Consider the following 18,995-nt stretch of genomic DNA (forward strand, 5'->3'; position numbering starts at 1 on the left):
TTCTGTAACTTGCAAGAAAAAAATTTCTAAATAATACTAATATTACAATTACTAATAATGTCACATGCTGGCACACAAGTTCAAATTCTTATATGTTACACAAGGGGACCATAAGCAGCTGTTATTGCCCTATGCATGTTAGAGATAGTTACAAGATTCTGGCAGAGATAATTAGCAACAACATGAAAAGGTGAAGAGGTTTCACCTTGAATATTACCAGAATAGGAGTTATTATTTCTGCCTCACAGGTAAGAAAACTGAGGCTCAGAGAAGCGAATGTTCTACAGTGAATGCGTGATCAGATTGGGGTAGAGACAAGCACACAACTTGAACACCAAGTCCTGTGCCCTCCTATAACATAAGAGTGACAGCCAAGCGCACTGAAATTTTTCAACAGCTCTGTACATTAATTAAATATACATTATGAGAAATGGAGTTATTTTTAAGGAAATTGATTACTAGATTACATGAAAACATAGTAGCTGAAGTTTACTGAACGCCATTTGCAGGCCGCCTTCTGTGTTCTTCCTGGATATTAACACAATCAAAACCCTTGCTAACTCCCTGAGGCACTGAAATTATTTGCTCATTTTATAGGTAAGGGAGCTAGAGTATAGACAGTTGGAGGAACTCATCTATTATTACAGAGATAAGCTTGGGCGAGGTCAGGATAGAAGTCTGGGCAGCTGGGCTGAGAAGTGTGGCCCAGAGCAATATGGTCAGGATCCTGAAACATTGGAAAATGATGACATAGGTAGCTTATCTATATCTATATCCATATCTATCTATCTATATATGTATCTTCAAGTGGGAATATATGTTTAAATATGTCCATTTTGAATATTTCCACAATTCATGTACTGAAGTGGTGCAGCCTTGCTGTTAGGAGAGAAGCATGTGAAGTTAGATTATTTTGGGTTCTAATCCCTTACCTACTTATTAACTACTGCCACGGGCCAGCCTTCTGACCTCTAGGTGCCTCAGTTTCCATATCTGTAAACTGTGGGCATGATGGTATAGACTCCTTATTTGGGTTACAGACTAACTGGAGGGAAGGCAATATCTGAATCCTTAATTATCTATATCCTATTTCTTAGGTCTTGGATTTTTCATATTGTCAGAGGACTAAATTACTAACAGGCTTGGTTCAAATAATCTGTAAGGAAAGCATCAACTGCCATCAGGCATAAATGATTTACATGAACTAGATGACCTTTCATATATATGACTGTAAAACTCAATAAAATCAACACTTTTCAACCAGAATCCGTTGCCATTTTAAGTAAGTTTCTATTGGTGGTCCTTAAAATGAGATATATATGAAATATAAGTAACAGGCATTGAAAAGGGCACACCAACTGAAAACGACTCATGAATTGATCAGGACGAGAAGAGAGAAATAAAGAGATGTCTCAAAGGAACCATTCTGACTGTAACTTAATCCTGAAGTCCAAGAGTAGAAGGAGAAAAGAAAACATCATTCAAGCGCTCAGCATTGAATTAAAAGAGTAGGAGATAGGGGTTGTAGAGCAGAGAAAGGCAAATGCATGGAGAAAAGCCAAGCATTTAACATTTCAGCGCAGTGGAGATTACGGTGGCTGCAAATTACCTGAATTTCCCTACAGGGAATCGTGTTCTCTCTTAAAGGGAGGAAGCATACTATAACCAAACTCATGACAATGACACTTTCAAGTAACATTACGTTCAAGAATAAATGTGTGTTAAAAGGGATCACCTAAAGTCTGCCTATGAATCATAAAAATATGATTTGGAAAACAGAATTAATGCCTATGTCAGTGTCAGTTCCATTTGATACACGACATAAAGGACAGCTTGTTTCTAATTTTTAATCTCCAGATCAATAGTCAGGAGAAGGCGTTTTGTCCATTATAACCTCCGATAGCAAGTGCTACTTCAGAGCATTTATCCGGTTAGTCTATAATGTCATCTCCTATTTTCTAAAGAACTACCAAATAATCCTACAAAATATGCAATTTTGCAAGTTCTCCCATCATGTTGGTCAGTGATGAGTTCAAGGGCTGAGAGGCCTGGGTTACTTTAAAAACTTTTCGGTAGGTAGTTATCAGATGTTGTACACCTTTTGGGCAAGAAACTTGTCTCGGCACCAGTACACACAAACTGGGTGCTTGGCAGGGCCCCCCTGAATCCACATGCAATCCTGCTGTTGTGAACCGCCTCTTCCTGCCTTATCTGCCTTGGATCTCACTAAGTGATGCCCTCCAGAGTGTCTGTGCTCATGGAGATACCCAGGAACTTCCAGGGCTCACTGGCAGTGTCGGCTGAGGTGGGTAGAATTATAACAGGATTCTGCTTTAAATGAATAATTCTGTGTGAAAATCTGAATGTTCAAAACTGATACACCAAGATATTGTGGAATTGTTTAGAGACATCTAAGGCACCTTTACAGGTGATCTGTTTTACGAAATTGGATTAAGAAATGTGTCAGGAGCTCACATGCTGGAGTCCCCTTTTCATGATAGTACCACCCACCCCCAACCTCAGGAGCTACCATCCCAGTTAGTCAAGCCAATTTCTTGCCTGTTTGCGAGCAGCCATTGGAATGGTCCGTTTCCTGTATCAACGCTTCATAGTATGAATTCAGTTGACAGCTCATGAACCGGGCATCAAAACATCAAAACAAAGGTGCTCTTGCATTGGAAATGCCTGTGAGGTAACCTCATCACTTTTGCTTCCGACTACTTGCTACAAGCTTAATCGTTTCTTGATTCCATATTTTGTGTGAAATTCCAGGCCCTAGTTTAGGTCCTCCTCCCCAATATCTTAGAAATCAGATTCATCCCAAGAAGCACTTCCCAGATAAATTACTTCTTGGCTCACTCTCTTTCCAAATGCAGATCAACATCAAAACGACTATTGAATAGTCCAAGAAAAGACCCTTGCTTTTGATTTTAGTAACATTCTTTTTGTAAACGTCTTTCTTCTCTGGAGTCCGGTGCTGTACTAGACCAAAGCCGTTTTTACCCTACATTTTCAGGCAGAGTCTTCTCTAGAAACAAAATGCGGCATCAGGGGGCAGCCAAGCCTGATTCTCCTCAGAAGCTCGACGACAAGGACACATATTGCAGAGAGAGCAGGAGATCTTTAGGGCTCTTGGGGCAAAACAGAAACAATAATTGCCTAGGCAAAGAACCCAAAAATATCTGAAAGTTCAGGGGAAACTTTTTCCTTTAACTATTAGTGTCCAGGTAGCTGTTGACTATAATTCTTCAGCTATAATATTCGATCTATAAGAATTTTTTTTAAAGTATAAAATAGTGGTTGATGCTATGCTATTCTTTATTTCTTTATTTTGCAAACAGCCAGGCACAAAGTTTTCCTCAGGGTCGGAAAAAGGAAAAGAAAATGAATTGTTGTATCTATTTTGATAGGTCTGATGCTCGGCGGTCAGTAGTCAGGTAGCTGGAGCAAACGCAGTATAGAGCATTACATGCAATATTCTGACAACATGGAAGGTAAGCTCCGGAAGCTGTTCTGAGGACAGGATCACCGTCCTAGTTTTCTTCCTCTCTGTTTCAGTTAAAGAAATGGACTGCCAATAAATCCAGACTGCCAGAGATCAAGGCTGGCTTCACGGGCATGTGGAGGAAGTACTGGTGCTTGATTCTGTGCTCTGTTTTCAAACATTTTTAATGACTTTTTTTTTTTTTTGAAAAATATGTTATTTTCTAAAAAAAAGTTTATGCACTTTTTAGTTCCAATACAGTTAACATACGGTGCCATATTCATTTCAGGTGTTCAATAGAGTGATTCAGCAACTCTATACATGACTCCGTGCTCATCATGGTAAGTGTAATCTACTCTTAATCCCCTTCACCTAATTCACTCATCCCCACCTCTGGCAACCACCAGTTTGTTCTCTAGGGTTAAGGGTCTGTTCCTTGATTTGTCTCTCGTTTTCCCCCTTTGTTCATTTGTTTTGTTTCTTAAATTCCACATATCAGTGAAATCACATGGTATTTGTCTTTATCTGACTGACTTATTTTGCTTAGCATTGTACTCTTTGGCTCCATCCACATTGCTGCAAATGGCAAGATTTCACTTTTTGTGGCCAAATAATATTCCACTGTAGATATATACACCACATTTTAAAAAAATCCATTCATCTATTGATGGACACTTGGGCTGCTTCCATAATTTGGCTATTGTAAATAATGCTGCAGTAAATGTAGGGGTGCATGTATCCTTTTGAGTTATTGTTTTTGTATTTTTGGGGCAAATACCCAGTAGTCCAATTATTTTTACCCTTTTTAAGGAACCTCCAAAATGCACCACTGCATTCCCACCAACAGTGCACAAGCATTTTTCACCACATCCCTGCCAACACTTGTTGTTTCTTGTGTTTTTTATTTGAGTCATTCTGACAGGCGTGAGGTGACATCTCATTGTAGTTTTAACTTGCATTCCACTGATGATGAGCGATGTTGAGAGTGTGTCTATTGGTCATCTGCATGTTTTCTTTGGAGAAAAGTCTCCATGTCTTCTGCCCACCTTTTAATTGGATTATTTGTTTTTTGGATGTTGAGTTGTATTTAAATAATTTTTGAACGAAAGACCCCACATTCTCATTTTGCACTGGATTCTGTAAATTATGTAGCCATTCCTGCCTGAGATTTAGATGTATTTGATGGTAAGATTTTTGTATCCAATCAAAACAGAATAAAATCACTCAGATACTAGTTTACCATTCAATATCTGTGCACTCAACAAATATTCTTGAATACTTAATATGCTAAGTACTCTTATAGGTGCCTATTGCAGTATAGATAATACAATGCCAAAGAGGGGGCTACCATCTGTCCTTAAAAAGCTTCACCTATTAGCTGAAGAACAGAGGCAAGAAGAAAGGATATTGCAATAAAGTATTATAAATGCCAAGAGAGCTGAGAGCCAAGTGCGGACTACCATGGGAGTACATAGTGGAATTATCTAAATATTAGGATCCCCTTATAAAGAATTTCCACATTTTGTGATACTGATGGTCAAAGTGTGTTCTTCCTCTTTTTTTTTTTTTTCTTCAAAAATGGCGTGCAGGATATCTGTTTCAGTACATTAGTAGTGCATGTCTGCTACAACCTGCAATGTTAGGGTATATGCTATTTTAGCCCCGGAGATCTTCACAAGCTTCTAAGAAATTAGAAAGGGAAGGCAGATTGTTCTTTCCTCACTAACTTAATGCTGGTGGGTCTTCCCTTTCAAGGAAAATGCAATGATAAGCAACTTTTCCTAAATTATTTTGAAAACACTTTTCCCAGAGTTAAGAGACACATAAGCCCTTATCAAATCTGCTGCTAAAGAGGACGTGATTAATTCATTTTGTTCTCAGTGGCCCTAATTATTTAGTTAATCCTTTCTCCATCTCTTCTGCCCAGTGCCCACACTAGGAGGCCCATATATAAAGCAGTGGTAACCCAAAATGAAACAATGCCATAACTGACATCCCAATTGTTCTGCGCAGGATGGTGGACCTGTTTAGTAATAAATGATATGAAAAGGTCTTTTATTGACAAGCTGCCATGTGCTGTTTGCATTAGCGGATATGAGAAGATGATGGCTGTTTCTCCTTCGTCCCCACGGTATTCAGCTCAGTGAGATAGCAGAAAATGCTTCAGTTTACTTAAAGCATTGATAACACCTCTAAATAATTAACTGAGGACTTCCTGTCTTCAATTACTTAATGCTTTTTTTTAACATCTTGAGAGGATTATAAGCAATTTATGGATTTCACATGATGAGTGCATTCGCCACTATTCCCACAAAGCATTTACGGGATCATGTTTCCGAAGCTTTGAGGTAATTAAAAATAAGCATGGAGACAATGGGGCTGAGGCAAGGTGCTTGCTTTCCCTTCTGTCATTTCTAAGGACCTAGATTTTCAGGCTCCAGGATGACTAGTGCTACAGATTCCTTAGTGTTTGACTGTTAACTTAGGGAATGCCAAGGTTTTGGAAATGAGGAGAAAATCAAAACACTTTTCCCAGGGGGTACAGGCAGCTCTTCAATCAAACATTTGAGATGCGATGTAAAACAAATTTGGTTGTTTTACTTCATTCCATGAACTCAGTAAAACAGTCGTTCATATCACAAAATACTTCCATAGTGAATTTGGTCAGTCAGAGAACTATGGAACTGAATTTTTCCTGGCAGAGAAGGTACGTGAATATTATACAGATCTCAGGTTTTAGCTGAGCTAATGCCTAGCACCATTGCTTTCTGGTAGGAACTGCAGATAGGAGGCTCTGCTCGGTGAGGTTTTGCTGAATGAGAATTTACGTCTCATTCAACAAAGACATTTCTCTTCAGGGCTGTCTTGCCCAAGTGAAGTACTATCTAAATCTATTTAAAATGGTACAGAGGGATGAGCCAAATGAATCCTAAAGGCTTGTTTTCATTTTATGATCTTATAAAAAGTAAAAGCATGTAGAAAAACTTTAAAATATTTATCCTAATAAAAGAGAACTCCTGGCATCAAGTGATGTGTATGAGGTCCTCTATAACATGAAAATATTCATTAAAAATGACAATGAGAGGAGGAGTGGGTGGAATAAAGGTGTTTTAAGAAAAAAAATCTTTCTAATTATTTTATAATTAATGAGGCTATAAATCCTGTTGGTTTGAACATTACATTTGAATTTAGTCTGTTGCCATGTAAATGCTGTTTTTTTTAAAAAAATGCAAACCAGAATAGCTCACACAGTTCAAAGCCCAGGCTGGCTAAGTAGACATACTACAAGGAGAACATTCCATATCATGGTATCCCAGTTTTTTGTGAAACCTTTACTGATACAAAACCTAAATATGCCTTAACTTGGCTTTCAAAACTCTGCAATTGACATTCCATTTTCCATTCCAAGTCATTCTTTTGATTTCCCCCACTGCATTCTTCAGAGTTCTGCTGTGGTATCAGTTACCCTGTATTTGCAATTAGTTCTTAACTTGTCAGTGTTCCCTATCACTGGGAGTTTCTTGACAGCAGCATCTTGTTTTAGAGCATTTAGTGTACTCTCTAGACCACAGCAAGCAGGCAACATTGTTTTGTTTTTTGGGTTTTTGGAATGAAACAGTATTCTGATGCCTTGGGCACCCCGAGCATGTCCCTTTCCTTCTTCATCTTTTAAATGTTGGGTATTAAAAACATCCCTCACTTAAAGGGATGTGATGAGAACCAATCCTGTCCAAATGCAAATAGTTCTTTAAAATTATAAGGCACATGTTAATGTAAAGTTTTATTATGCAAAACAACAGCATTTCAACTATTTGTGATCATTTTCACTCGCAGTGAACTAAGATCTAAGAAATAAATTTATCATTGATTTAGCTCAGGATCTTCAGAAAAGGCATGCAATGTGCTGGTCTGCAAATATTTATGAAGCACCTTCGGCAGGCTTCTGGCACTTCTGGAAAACAATGGATATCTGACAATCAATGTCTGCTTGTGTGTCGGGGAATCATAGAATTAAGAGTAAATCACGATGAACTGATTTTTCCACCTGTGTAGTATAACCCGTGCCTCCTCTGAGGAAAACTCTGGCACACTCTTGCAGGCTTTTCTGTGCTTTGTTATGAGTTTCCTGATCTCTGGTATCAATGCTCCCCGCAAGCCATGGGGTCTAATGGAAGGAAGAACATTCACTCAGGAGGCCTTGGAAGGAAGCTGCTGACAATAGGGGAAAAGTACGTTTGGAACCTCTTGCCTGTGGCCTCAGAATCTAAACTTACACAACTTTTTGGGGTGATTCCGTAGATTCGGGTAATGAACTAATTTAGTTAATATTTCAAAGTATTCTTTTCTGTGAAATACAAGCCATAACTCTCTTTACTGCATAGGTTTGTGAAGAGAATCAACGAGATAGTACATGCCAGGTGGCACATGTGAAATTCACTTATTCCCAAACATTCGTGTAATATCCACGGATGTGTCAAGGGTTGTTCTAGGCGCTGGAAGTACTGTATTGAAAGAACTAGGTACAGAAGGTCTCTGTAATGCTGGAGCTTATGTCCCAGTGGGGGGAGACATAAAAAACAAACACTATCAGGCAGTGAGATGTCCATGATGAAAATAAGACAAGGTGATGCTGTAGTGAATCAGAGAAACTTCCTTAGAGTGGGGATGTCAGAAGATGCTTCTCTCCTCTTCAGAAGTGACACTCAAACCAAAACATGTTAATTATTATTATAATCACTTCTAATAATTATCTGACTTTATACTATTATTCTGTACTATTATTATTTTCTTAAGGTTAATTATAATAAATGTTATAACAAACTATAAAAATAATACAGTCACTATTAATTAATGTTAATAATAACAAATTGTCACAAACAGTCACCTGTCAACCATTCCGTGTATTTATCAGTAGATAAATGTTAGCCTCTGGCTGATTTCTCCCTGCCTTCCAGTACATTCTTGGCTATCCTTGTCCCATTATCTATGAGTATATCCTTGGGGAATGAAAATGCATCTTACCGTTTGTCTGAGGGGAAAAAAAGTTAATACTGATGCAAAAACCCTACACATAATGCATATCAAAGCCAAATATAAATTATTTCTAAAGTTATCTGCTGTTGTGGCTTATTGCTGCCAGTGTGGGCTCTTCTATTAGCATGGATAAGTGGGACCTGACCATATGTCAAGAGAACACGTCCTTTCGAAGTGACCTCATATATCAAACACACACCCCTGGGATGCTTTGCCCCCCTAACCACAATGACAGACTCTTCCGGTAGGTTTTCCTCTTTTTTTTCACCTGTGACCGTATGCTGCCTCCTGTCAGTGGTGCCAGTGTAGATGAGACCTTTCCCAACCTGCCTGAGCTGGTACTCTTTAATGACACCGTTTGGTTTCTCGGGGACACTCCAGCTCAAATGCAGAGCCTCTGCGCTGGGCGCCGTGACTCTGGGCGGCAGGATGCTCTCCGGAGCTCCTTGGGTAGTAGCTGCAACTACCTGCAAACATAGGAATTAAACAGCAATTTACGGTAATAGGACACTAGGTATTCTGATCAACGAGAATGTCACTTTTGTTTTAAAATGTTGTTGTCTGGCCTGGCGTATCATTAGCAGGGGCTTGGAGAAACAGTCTTACCCCCTCTTTTTTTTTTTTTTTAATTCTTTTCCTCCCATCCTATTTAAACAATGAAATCTGACCTTGAATACATTACATAAGTCTCAGACTACCATTTATCACAACAGGTTCAACAACAATTTTGACGGCAGAGTGCAGCCCTCAGTTTAAACAAGTAAAAGCTGGCTGGCAGACTGTCTTACTAGAGAACTCTTGATAACTCTCTTCCATATGGCCCATCAGTGTCTTTGCATTTTAACAGCCTGATTTTGTACCTTTTAAGCACCAGTAAATATGAAGCAAAACCCACATCTGAACTTGCATATAATACGCTTTGAACAGTATAAATGGGCAGATTTTTTTTTTTTTTTTTTTTTTTTTTGTATTCTTCCTAGGATACCCAGGATGACTTGACAGCGTTGTACCAATATTCTGGAAAAAGAACTCAATGAGAAGGAAAAAAGGTCAAATCAACTGGTTATTTATTCAGCGTTATTGAAATACAATTTTGGACAAAAACTAGCTGCATTTGTTTTTTCACAGAATTAACTCTGGTTTCACTTTTTTAAACAATTGCCCTGGCATCTGGTAGGCAGGAGCTGTGCCTGTGTAGAAAAGCACGGAATTGTTCTAGGACCGTTCGGACCATAACTTTTGATTGGGCCTATCAGCTGCCATCTGTTTAAATGGTGGCACGCTCAGAGATGTTTCTGGAGGTCTGTGGAATAAAAAGCTGCACATATGCACTGCTGCTGATCCATCTGACTGAATGTTTTCCTTGGATGGATCCTGCACAGTGTGAGAAGATGCAGCTCTTCTAAAATTGTAACCACATGAATCAGAGCTGCTGTGTATTTGTTTCTCCTGGGTTTCCTCTGACTAGCTTGACTTCTGTGAGAGGGCTCTTTCCTTCTTTTCCTCCTATATTGTCTGATTGTTTCTTTGCGTCTCTTTTGTGGGCTCTTCCCTTCCCAGTATTCATCATCTACGGTCTTGCTTTTATCTCTCTCTCTCTTCTCCTTAAATGACACTATTCAAACTCCTTACTTCGACTCCCCACATGGATCTTTCTAGCAAATTAAGTCACTGTATAATCCAGCTTCTGACAAGACATTTTCACTTATGGTGCCAAGTAATATTTTCTTCTGCCACTCTGCTACCTGCTCCTTCTCTTAAATATATTTTTAAAAACATTCAAAATTTTAATCTTATTCTCTACACTCAAATTTTCTTCTTCTTTTTTTTTTTTAACTTGCATACAGAATGACACTGGGATCTGGTTGTGATTTGGTTGACACCAAGTCCTATAGATTTCATCCCTCAAATCTGTTGAAACTTCCTGATATTCTCCATTCTGACCCCTGTTGCATGAGCTCATTCCTTGCCAATGCTGTAGCAGAAATCTTGGCATCATTTTATTTTTCTATGCTAGGCTCTTTTGCCCCTTTCTCTGTTTTTCAAGAGCAGGCAATTTTTGTTGTAGTGATATTTAAATAGAAACTTTTAAACTGAGGAATGATTTGGGAAATATTATGGATTACAGAAGATCATCTAAAAATAGTTGGCAGAAGAAAAATGTGATAAAGAGGATAATACTGAGTCAAGTTTTTTCTTTTAATTAATGAAACATTGATGTTTGCATAAATTTCCTTTGCAGTGATCTCTCCTTTCATGCATATGTATTAATAGTCAGTTGAGCTGCCACATGAACGTGCTACTTAACACGATATTGAGGACGATATTGTTTTCTGTCACTGGAAAAATCATTCACAAGCTGGGCGTTCCTATAGTCTTCCCACTGGCTACTTCTGTCCAGAGTTTAGGGACCTCCCCTTACCTTGCTGCTGACGGCACAGCCAGCAACCGTGCAGGCTTTCAGCTGGTATGAGTATTCCTGAAATGGCTGAATTCCCTTCGTATCAGAGAAGCTCAGTGATGTTCCCTGAAAGCATTCCATCCCATTTCGGAGAAGAATGTAGTAAATAATTGGACCTAAAAGAGACAGAGATATACCCAGATTTGAGTGTCAGATCCTTTTAACTCTTTGCAAACAACTTACATGTCTTAGAGTTCCGAGGAAATGGGAAAATACAGCATTCCTTACTTTTAATTTGCTGTTGGATTGCTATGTTGAAGAAGTTCTGAATGATATGCACTCTTATTGAAGACAGGGATTCTGGACATAGATAATTAAAGAGTCATTTCTGTTTATTTCCCCTGGCTACCAAACAAAATTACTTCCAATATTTTTTAAAGGCTTTTTATTTATTTGACAGAGAGAGAGAGAGAGAGAGAGAGAGAGAGAGTACAAGCAGGGGGAGCAGCAGAGGGAGAGGAAGAAGCAGGCTCCCCATTGAGCAGGGAGCCCGACATGGGACTCGATCCCAGGACCCTGGGATCATGACCTGAGCCAAAGGCAGACTCTTCACCGACTGAGCCACCCAGGAACTCAAAATTACTTCAAATATTAAAACTATTTTGCCTTTCTTTAGCAGTCTTCACTTATTTGAAAGCAGCTAATATGCAGATATATGCTAAGATTCCAGAAAAAAAAAATTGGGGGCTAAAAACTTGCGAGGCCTATTTTACAAAATGGATGATTAGTACACACACACCTAAGGTTCCTTTTACCAGCAAATAATTTTTAATGGTTAGATGCATGCCAATTACATGTAGATTATACTCGTTTCAATTTCCTTACAGATTTACAGGATTTTGTTATTTTAATTTTAAAAGTGGCTTAATACCATTTGATTGTATAGGTTTCTTCCAATTTAAGACTATCACATCTTCAAGATTATCCATTTTGGTCCACGTAGGGGCACTCAGTCCTTGAGGCACATCTTCTTTTGTCCTGGCTCTAATAGCTTTGCTGAATCCTCGCCCGTAGCTATTCCATGCAGAAATCCTATACTCATACGTCATATAAGGCTCCAGATTCACATCTGGAAAGGGAGAAATTGAACAGCGAGATTTTAAAAACATTTTTATTTTTTTCTACCATCATATTGAAAATGAATGTCAAAACTTTTAAACACTTAAAAATAAATGCTTAATGCTCTAATCCTGTTGTGTGTGACTAGAACTCTAATATCTTAATGTTCTAAATCATAAAATTTTTTTACATGTTTATTACATGCAGGGATATGGAATTCCACAGAGTAGAACTCACCTTTTCTGAACAAATATGCATAACATGAAAAGAATGACTGAAAACCTAAAGTACTAATGTACATTGGATTTTTTAAAAAATATTTTATTTATTTATTTGACAGAGAGAGAGACAGCGAGAGAGGGAACACAAGCAGGGAGAGTGGGAGAGAGAGAAGCAGGCTTCCCACTGAGCAGGGAGCCTGATGCGGGGCTCTATCCCAGAACCCTGAGATTGTGACCTGAGCCAAAGGCAGACACTTAATGACTCAGCCACCCAGGTGTCCCTAATGTACATTGGAATTTAACGCTTCCCAAGTGTTTGTATCCTTTACTTCTATATGGGGCAGGTTCACCAACCTGCTTTTAAAGTTTTAAATTATTAATTTTACAAATTATTACATTGTTCATATTACATTAAATTATTATATAAATTATAATGTAGTTATTATGAGATACAAGACTGGAAACTTGGCTTATCATGGTTAGTGGATATAAATGAATGCATAACCCACTACATACATCCTTCCTTTTTTCACCAAACCAGAACTGAAACCCAAACTCAAAACAATGAATCTAATTAAAAGAATAAAACCAAACTGTTGAGTGTTTTGAACTGGCAATGATTTTATTAGATAATCGTCCATGTGATTCAATGGCATCCCAAAAGTCTTTGTTCAGTTTTAAGCTTTGCTAACTTCAGAAGCACCAATGCTACAAATTTACAAAAAAAAAAAAAAAAATTACTGGAAAATTTAATTGGCTAAATCTGTTTAATTCTGTGAATTTTGACTATGTATGTATGCATTTTTGTGTGGCAGTTTCTGGATGACTTTTCTCAGACGGGAGATCAGAAGAAGAGGTCCTGCTCCTTGGCTTCCTGGCCACCTGCTCTATCTCCATGTAGGGTTGAATCTCAGTCCATCTATGTGGTTTTTTTGACCACTTTTCCTTACATATATCTCCTTACCATAAATCCCAACCTGCCTACTTTATAGAATTGGTATGAAGATAAAATGCACGAAGTCATGTGATAGAACATCATAAAATGTAAACTGCTATAAAATAGACCTGTCTTCATTTTCTCTGGTAAGGGGCATCTGTCACTTAATACCTGTGATAACCACTGGTGGGCACCCAGATCTCCTTTCTGTCCTGGTCAGAGGCCTCCTGGCTAGGATCTAATTTTCCCAGTTTTCTCTGCAGCTTGGGGTAGTCACATGACTCAGATTTCAAAATGGAAGAAGCATGGAAGTGATACGGGCAATCTGTGTCTCACTTTCTTTTTTTTTTTTTTTTTTAAAGATTTTATTTATTTATTTGACAGAGATAGAGACAGCCAGCGAGAGAGGGAACACAAGCAGGGGGAGTGGGAGAGGAAGAAGCAGGGTCATAGCAGAGGAGCCCTGATGTGGGGCTCGATCCCGTAACGCCGAGATCACGCCCTGAGCCGAAGGCAGACGCTTAACCGCTGTGCCACCCAGGCTCCCCTGTGTCTCACTTTCTAAGAGGAAATCGCTTGCCTTCCATTGACCTTCTCATCCGCTTTTGGTGGGCTGGAAGCAGGATGCTGCAGTGGCCAGGCTGCACCACGGGAAGGAGGGCAGCACTGGAAACATAATGAGCCACCAACTGGAAGGAATCTGGATCCCTGAATGACCTTGTGGGGCTGAGTTGCCCAGACCATCCACCTACCCACAGACAGTCACTGTATTTTTCAACCAGTTGGCTGTAGCAGATTGAACTTCTCATTGCTAATAACTGTTTTTTTTTTTCCTACCCTTCAGGCCCACATCACCAATTCTAATTTCAGTTGCAGGAGCTTTCCATGCTGTGTTCCTTGTTCTTTCCTCTATGGCATTTCATTCTTTTTACTCTCTCATCTCTTATCCTCATTTCTTTGTTTTCCTGTGAGGTCTGGTCTTTCAAAGGTGCTCCTAGCCCATGAAAGAATTCTTTTTGCTTTACATATAAGGAAGCATTGTTGAAATTTTGCCTTCCCTCAACAATCTCTCTCTCAGAGAGTTCTGAGTTCTGAGTTCTTTTTTTCTTTGCCAGAATTTCCAACACTTTTTTAGAAAAAGAAAGAAAAAACACCCTTTTCATCTCAAAATCATTCTGGATGTTATATGGGGCTACTCTTCAAATAACAGAGGGATTTGCTTTTGGGGGGGTATGCTGGTTCAATTTTTACTTGTTAAGGACTTAAATGTCCCATGGATACTTGTCTGCAATCATTTCTTCAGCTGACAGAGTACTTCTTCAAAAATGCATGTACAGGATTGTGTCATTCTATTGCTTAAAAAGCTTTAATATCCACTCCTTGCTGCATAAAGACAACCTGCTTAGTGTGGCATACAAAGCCTTCATCAGCTGAGCCCTGCTCTTTGGCCTCATCTCCATGATTTCTCCTCTCCTATCCCGTGCTACATTCATATCAAGGGGATTGTTTTTCACATCTTACTGGGCTTTCTCTCACTTCCTGTGCTGTGCACATGTTGCCCTCTCTGCCTGGTTTCCCTTCCTTTAACCTGATATGTTTCTACTTGTTCTTCAGTTCCCAGGTCAGGCATGATATCCTTCCCGAAGTGTTTCCTAACCTCTTCAGTCTGGGTTGGATGTCCTTGCAGTGCCCTTGAAAAGCGTCTTGTGCTTACTTCTATCACAGTTCTTACACAGACATCATTTCTCACATTATAGTGTACTTATATTTGTTCCCTGTCTGTACAAATGGGCTTCAAATCCCTGATGGGAATTCTTATTTATGTAAGTTTTCATACCTGGTGGGCCCAGTAGAGTGACTGGCTATTAGTAAAAATTTAAGAAATATTTTTTGATAAATGAAATGATTGTATGTATGAATGAATTTGGGTGAGCCCTGGTGTTGTTTAGCTTTTAATTGTAAATTTCTAAGAAAGGTGGACTTCTTAGTCCAAATCAGTCTCAATGAAACTTGTTTTAGCATGACTTAGGTGCTTCGTTTTCTTCATGAAAGAGAAACTTTTGTTATTTTTCATATTCAATTTATTGTATTCTTTGGTAGGCAAAACAATCTGAAATATGGATGGTTAAATAAGTATAAACATCTATTCTCTTCTGGAGAGGGCTACTGTAAATATGTCTTAAAGGCCTTCAAAATCTTGACCTTGATTTCAAAAGGCAGATAAAAGTAGGGAACTCTCTTGGATCAGACCCACTAACTTGGAAATGAGGGTCCTTAAATCTATAACTGGGAGTGGAAGGAAATTGGAGGTTTCGATGAATTGTCCTCTATCCTGAGGACTTTCCTAATTTTCCTAATTAAATATATTCCAGTACATGTCTTATTTTTGTCTTTTTTTGTTTGTTTGTTTTGTTTTGTTTTTTGCTTACAGTGTGTTAATCTAAAAACGAGGTAAAATGAAGCAAGGGCATCTTGTTCATACAGATATTTCAATCTCGTAGGAGAGAGGGAACAAGGGTCCAGATGTACATGACACATGGTAGAAGTGAAAGTCATGCCGCTGTGTAAGAGGAAAGGGGGACTGGGTGTGAGAAGCCTGCAGCAAGACCAAGAATGTTCACCTATACCCTGGGAAAGATGTAGAAGGACATTTCAGGTGGAAGAAACAGCTTGAGGGAAGTTGGGAGCACTCTGAAGGGAGCTCCTGTACCATGGAGTCACCTAAATCTGCTGGGCTTGAAGGCGACATGATTTAAATCTGACATCTTCCCTTAGCAAGTTACTTTTATAGATCTGAGCCTCAGTTTCTTCATCTACTAAATGGTCATACTTCCATGATTGCTTTGTGGGTAAATTAAGGTAAGGTTTTAAAGCATCTAGCACATCACTGGAACTTTATCTTTATTCCTGCTTTCCCTCCTTAATCCACCCCCCTCATCCCAGCATCTTGCCTTATTTTTTGCAATCTTAAGGTTTGTCATTATTGCCCACCATCAGTTAAGTAAGGCAGAATGGTGAGTCACGATGGAGCAGAGCAGTTTTTTATTTATTTAACCTTAACTTGCTTGAATTATGTCACTTAAATGTATTCTATTTGACTCTAGATGATAGATGATATATATGTATGTACACACAGATACACACACACACACACTTAATTTTTCAAAAGGCAGAAACAAACTCTGTAGGGACTTAAGTAAATGGACAAATAATAAAAATTTAATAGAGGGCAGAACTATTTTGGAGACGATCTTAAACTTTACAGTGTTTTTCACTCAGCTTAGCCAACCCTGAGAACCACTATTTTGGAGGAACTCAGTAGGACCAAGATGGGACTTGAAAATTAGTATTTTCAATAACCTTGAAGTTTATTATTTCCAGGACGATGGTCATTTAGGCGCAACACCAGGCTGTGGGAGAGTGCAGTCTCCAGACCCAGACCCAAGATCAAGAAAGGTTTACTTTAAGCTCCTCCTCAGAATAATGCTGTGAGGTCTCATTGCGGTAAGACAGGTTTCTTCCTCTTTTCCGTCTCCAAGTATAGCACCATTCATTCTTTGCATTTATTGAAAGCCTGCATTCGGACTTTTAAGAAAGAAAATGGGGCTCATTGACAATTAACTGCATATACCATAAAAGGACACATGGGTTATTTCCCTGTTCTGGATTTTCTACATGTTTACTTTAAAATAGCATATATCTTCATTTAAAATTAGACTTTACAATTTTTTAAACTACTAACTTTGAACAAATCCAAAGTGTGCTTTTAATTACCTTGTAACTAACCAGCCCATAGTATGATGAAATTAATTGATATTGGGTTAAGGAGGGGGATGACATCAGAATGAAACAAATCTGCATTTTCCACAGCTTTCCACTATCCCTACTAAGCCACGGACAGCTGGCTCAGGTTCTGTTACCTGTGAAGGAGAAAGTGTTTACACTTCCCGTGTGAACAGTCTCTTCAGCAGATGAGCACATTTCTTCTACTGATTCCTTGCCTGTGGAATTGTGAGGGCCTCTGATCACGGTGCAAACGTGGCTGGTGAAGTTGAAGTCACACCTGCCACAATATGCTGTGGCTTCCAGAGCAGCTGGGCAGAGAGTCCCGCACTCTGTGATTTCCTGAGTGGTAGAGGTGGGGAGAAGGAAATTTAAGAATTACATTTGGACAGGGGCACCTGAGTGCCTCAGCTGGTTGAGCACGGACTCTTGGTTTCAGCGCAGATCATGATCTCGTGGGTCATGATCTTGTGGGTCCCGATCTCATGGGTTGTGTGATCCAGACCTGCGTGGGGCTCCGCATTCAGCAGGGAGTCTGTTTGAGAGTCTCTCCCTCTGCCCCTTCCCCCAACGCATGCATGCTCTCTTTCTCTCTCTAAAATAAATAAATAAATCTTTGAAAAAATTACATTTAGGGTGCCTGGGTGGCTCAGTTGGTTGGGCGACTGCCTTCGGCTCAGGTCACGATCCTGGAGTCCCAGGATTGAGTCCCGCATCAGTATCCCTGCTCGGTGTTGAGTCTGCTTCTCCCTCTGGCCCTCCCCCCCTCATGCTCTCTCTATCTCTCATTCTCTCTCTCTCAAATAAATAAAATCTTTAAATATTTTTTTAAAAATTAAAAATTACATTTAGATGTATGTGGGGCAGGTTTTTACAAAATGCAAATGAAATTTTCTTCCACTTAGTTCATGAATAAATGTCTCAAGATTTATGAAAAGAAATGAAGGCAGTGCGTACCAGAAAGAGCAGTTTTGGTGTGGATGACACAGTTTTAGATTCAGAGTCCAGTTTTGCTACTTGATACTTTTGTGACCTTGAGCAAGTCAAACTCTCAGAGTCTCAACTTCTTCCGTGAGAAAACGGAAATTGCACTTACCACGCAGGTTTGTTACATGAATCAAAAGAGACACCACCTGTACACGCCTTACATTTAGATATGCTATAAATAAAAGCAGGAATCATTCTTTTATTATTGTTACTTTGACACTTTCCTAATGAAGCTTTAGAGAAAATAATGTGATATTTGAGAATCTGCACTTTTGTGCTGTGGGGCAACCTGGACTGCTAAGAAGTAGTCCTTGTCCAAGTTTCAGAAAATCTAAACATTTCATGAACTCTCATTATAGCTATTATTATTTACATTTGTAAGCCTTTCCTCTGATGAATCTCTGGACTTTTAATAGTTATTGGTAAGTACTAGTGTGATCTAATCTCAGAAAATGAAATACTTCATCATCCCAGATCACAGGAGATACAAATAAGGCAACCTTTTGTAATGCAAAACCTTCCTGCGTCTTTCCTTTCCATAGGTGGTGTTATTTATTTATTTATTTATTTATTTATTTATTTATTTATTTGAGAGAGAGAGAGGGGGGGAGCATGAGCAGGGGAAGGTGCAGGGGTAGGAGGAGGAGGAGGAGGAGGAGGGGAAAGAATCTCAGGCAGACTCTGTGCTGAGTGAGAGCCTGGCACAGGGCTCGATCTCACAACCCTGAGATGATGACCTGAGCCAAAACCAAGAGTTGGACATTCAACTGACTGAGACATCCAGGCGCCCCAGGTGGCATAATATACTTAAAATGATTTTTTGCTATTTAAAACTGATCTACATTCAATCTCTCTTACCTCATATAGGTTAAATTATTCTCCCGAAGGTTGTCAAAACAAAGCTGCTTTAGAAAACTAGGGTAGGATTTCCATTTGAATATAGTGAATTGAACACCATTTCCTCTTAAAGCCCAACCAAATGACAGGAAAGGAATACATAAAGTCCAAGGAAACAGGAAGGGAACTAAT

The 18,995-nt window shown here is 39.1% G+C and overlaps 1 protein-coding gene across 1 annotated transcript in view; it reads right to left on the minus strand.

Moving 5' to 3' along the window:
* Positions 1-18,995, minus strand: part of USH2A (usherin) — a 729,748-nt gene that overhangs the window by 153,310 nt on the left and 557,443 nt on the right. The window contains exons 42-45 of the mRNA XM_034667668.1: positions 17,117-17,321; positions 11,851-12,048; positions 10,941-11,095; positions 8,787-8,985 (exon numbers count right to left, since the gene is read on the minus strand). Coding sequence (XP_034523559.1) covers positions 8,787-8,985; positions 10,941-11,095; positions 11,851-12,048; positions 17,117-17,321 — 757 coding nt within the window. The remainder of the gene's footprint in view (positions 1-8,786; positions 8,986-10,940; positions 11,096-11,850; positions 12,049-17,116; positions 17,322-18,995) is intronic.

The sequence above is a fragment of the Ailuropoda melanoleuca genome, chromosome 8 (assembly GCF_002007445.2).
Source record: "Ailuropoda melanoleuca isolate Jingjing chromosome 8, ASM200744v2, whole genome shotgun sequence".
In the NCBI taxonomy this organism is placed as follows: domain Eukaryota; kingdom Metazoa; phylum Chordata; class Mammalia; order Carnivora; family Ursidae; genus Ailuropoda; species Ailuropoda melanoleuca.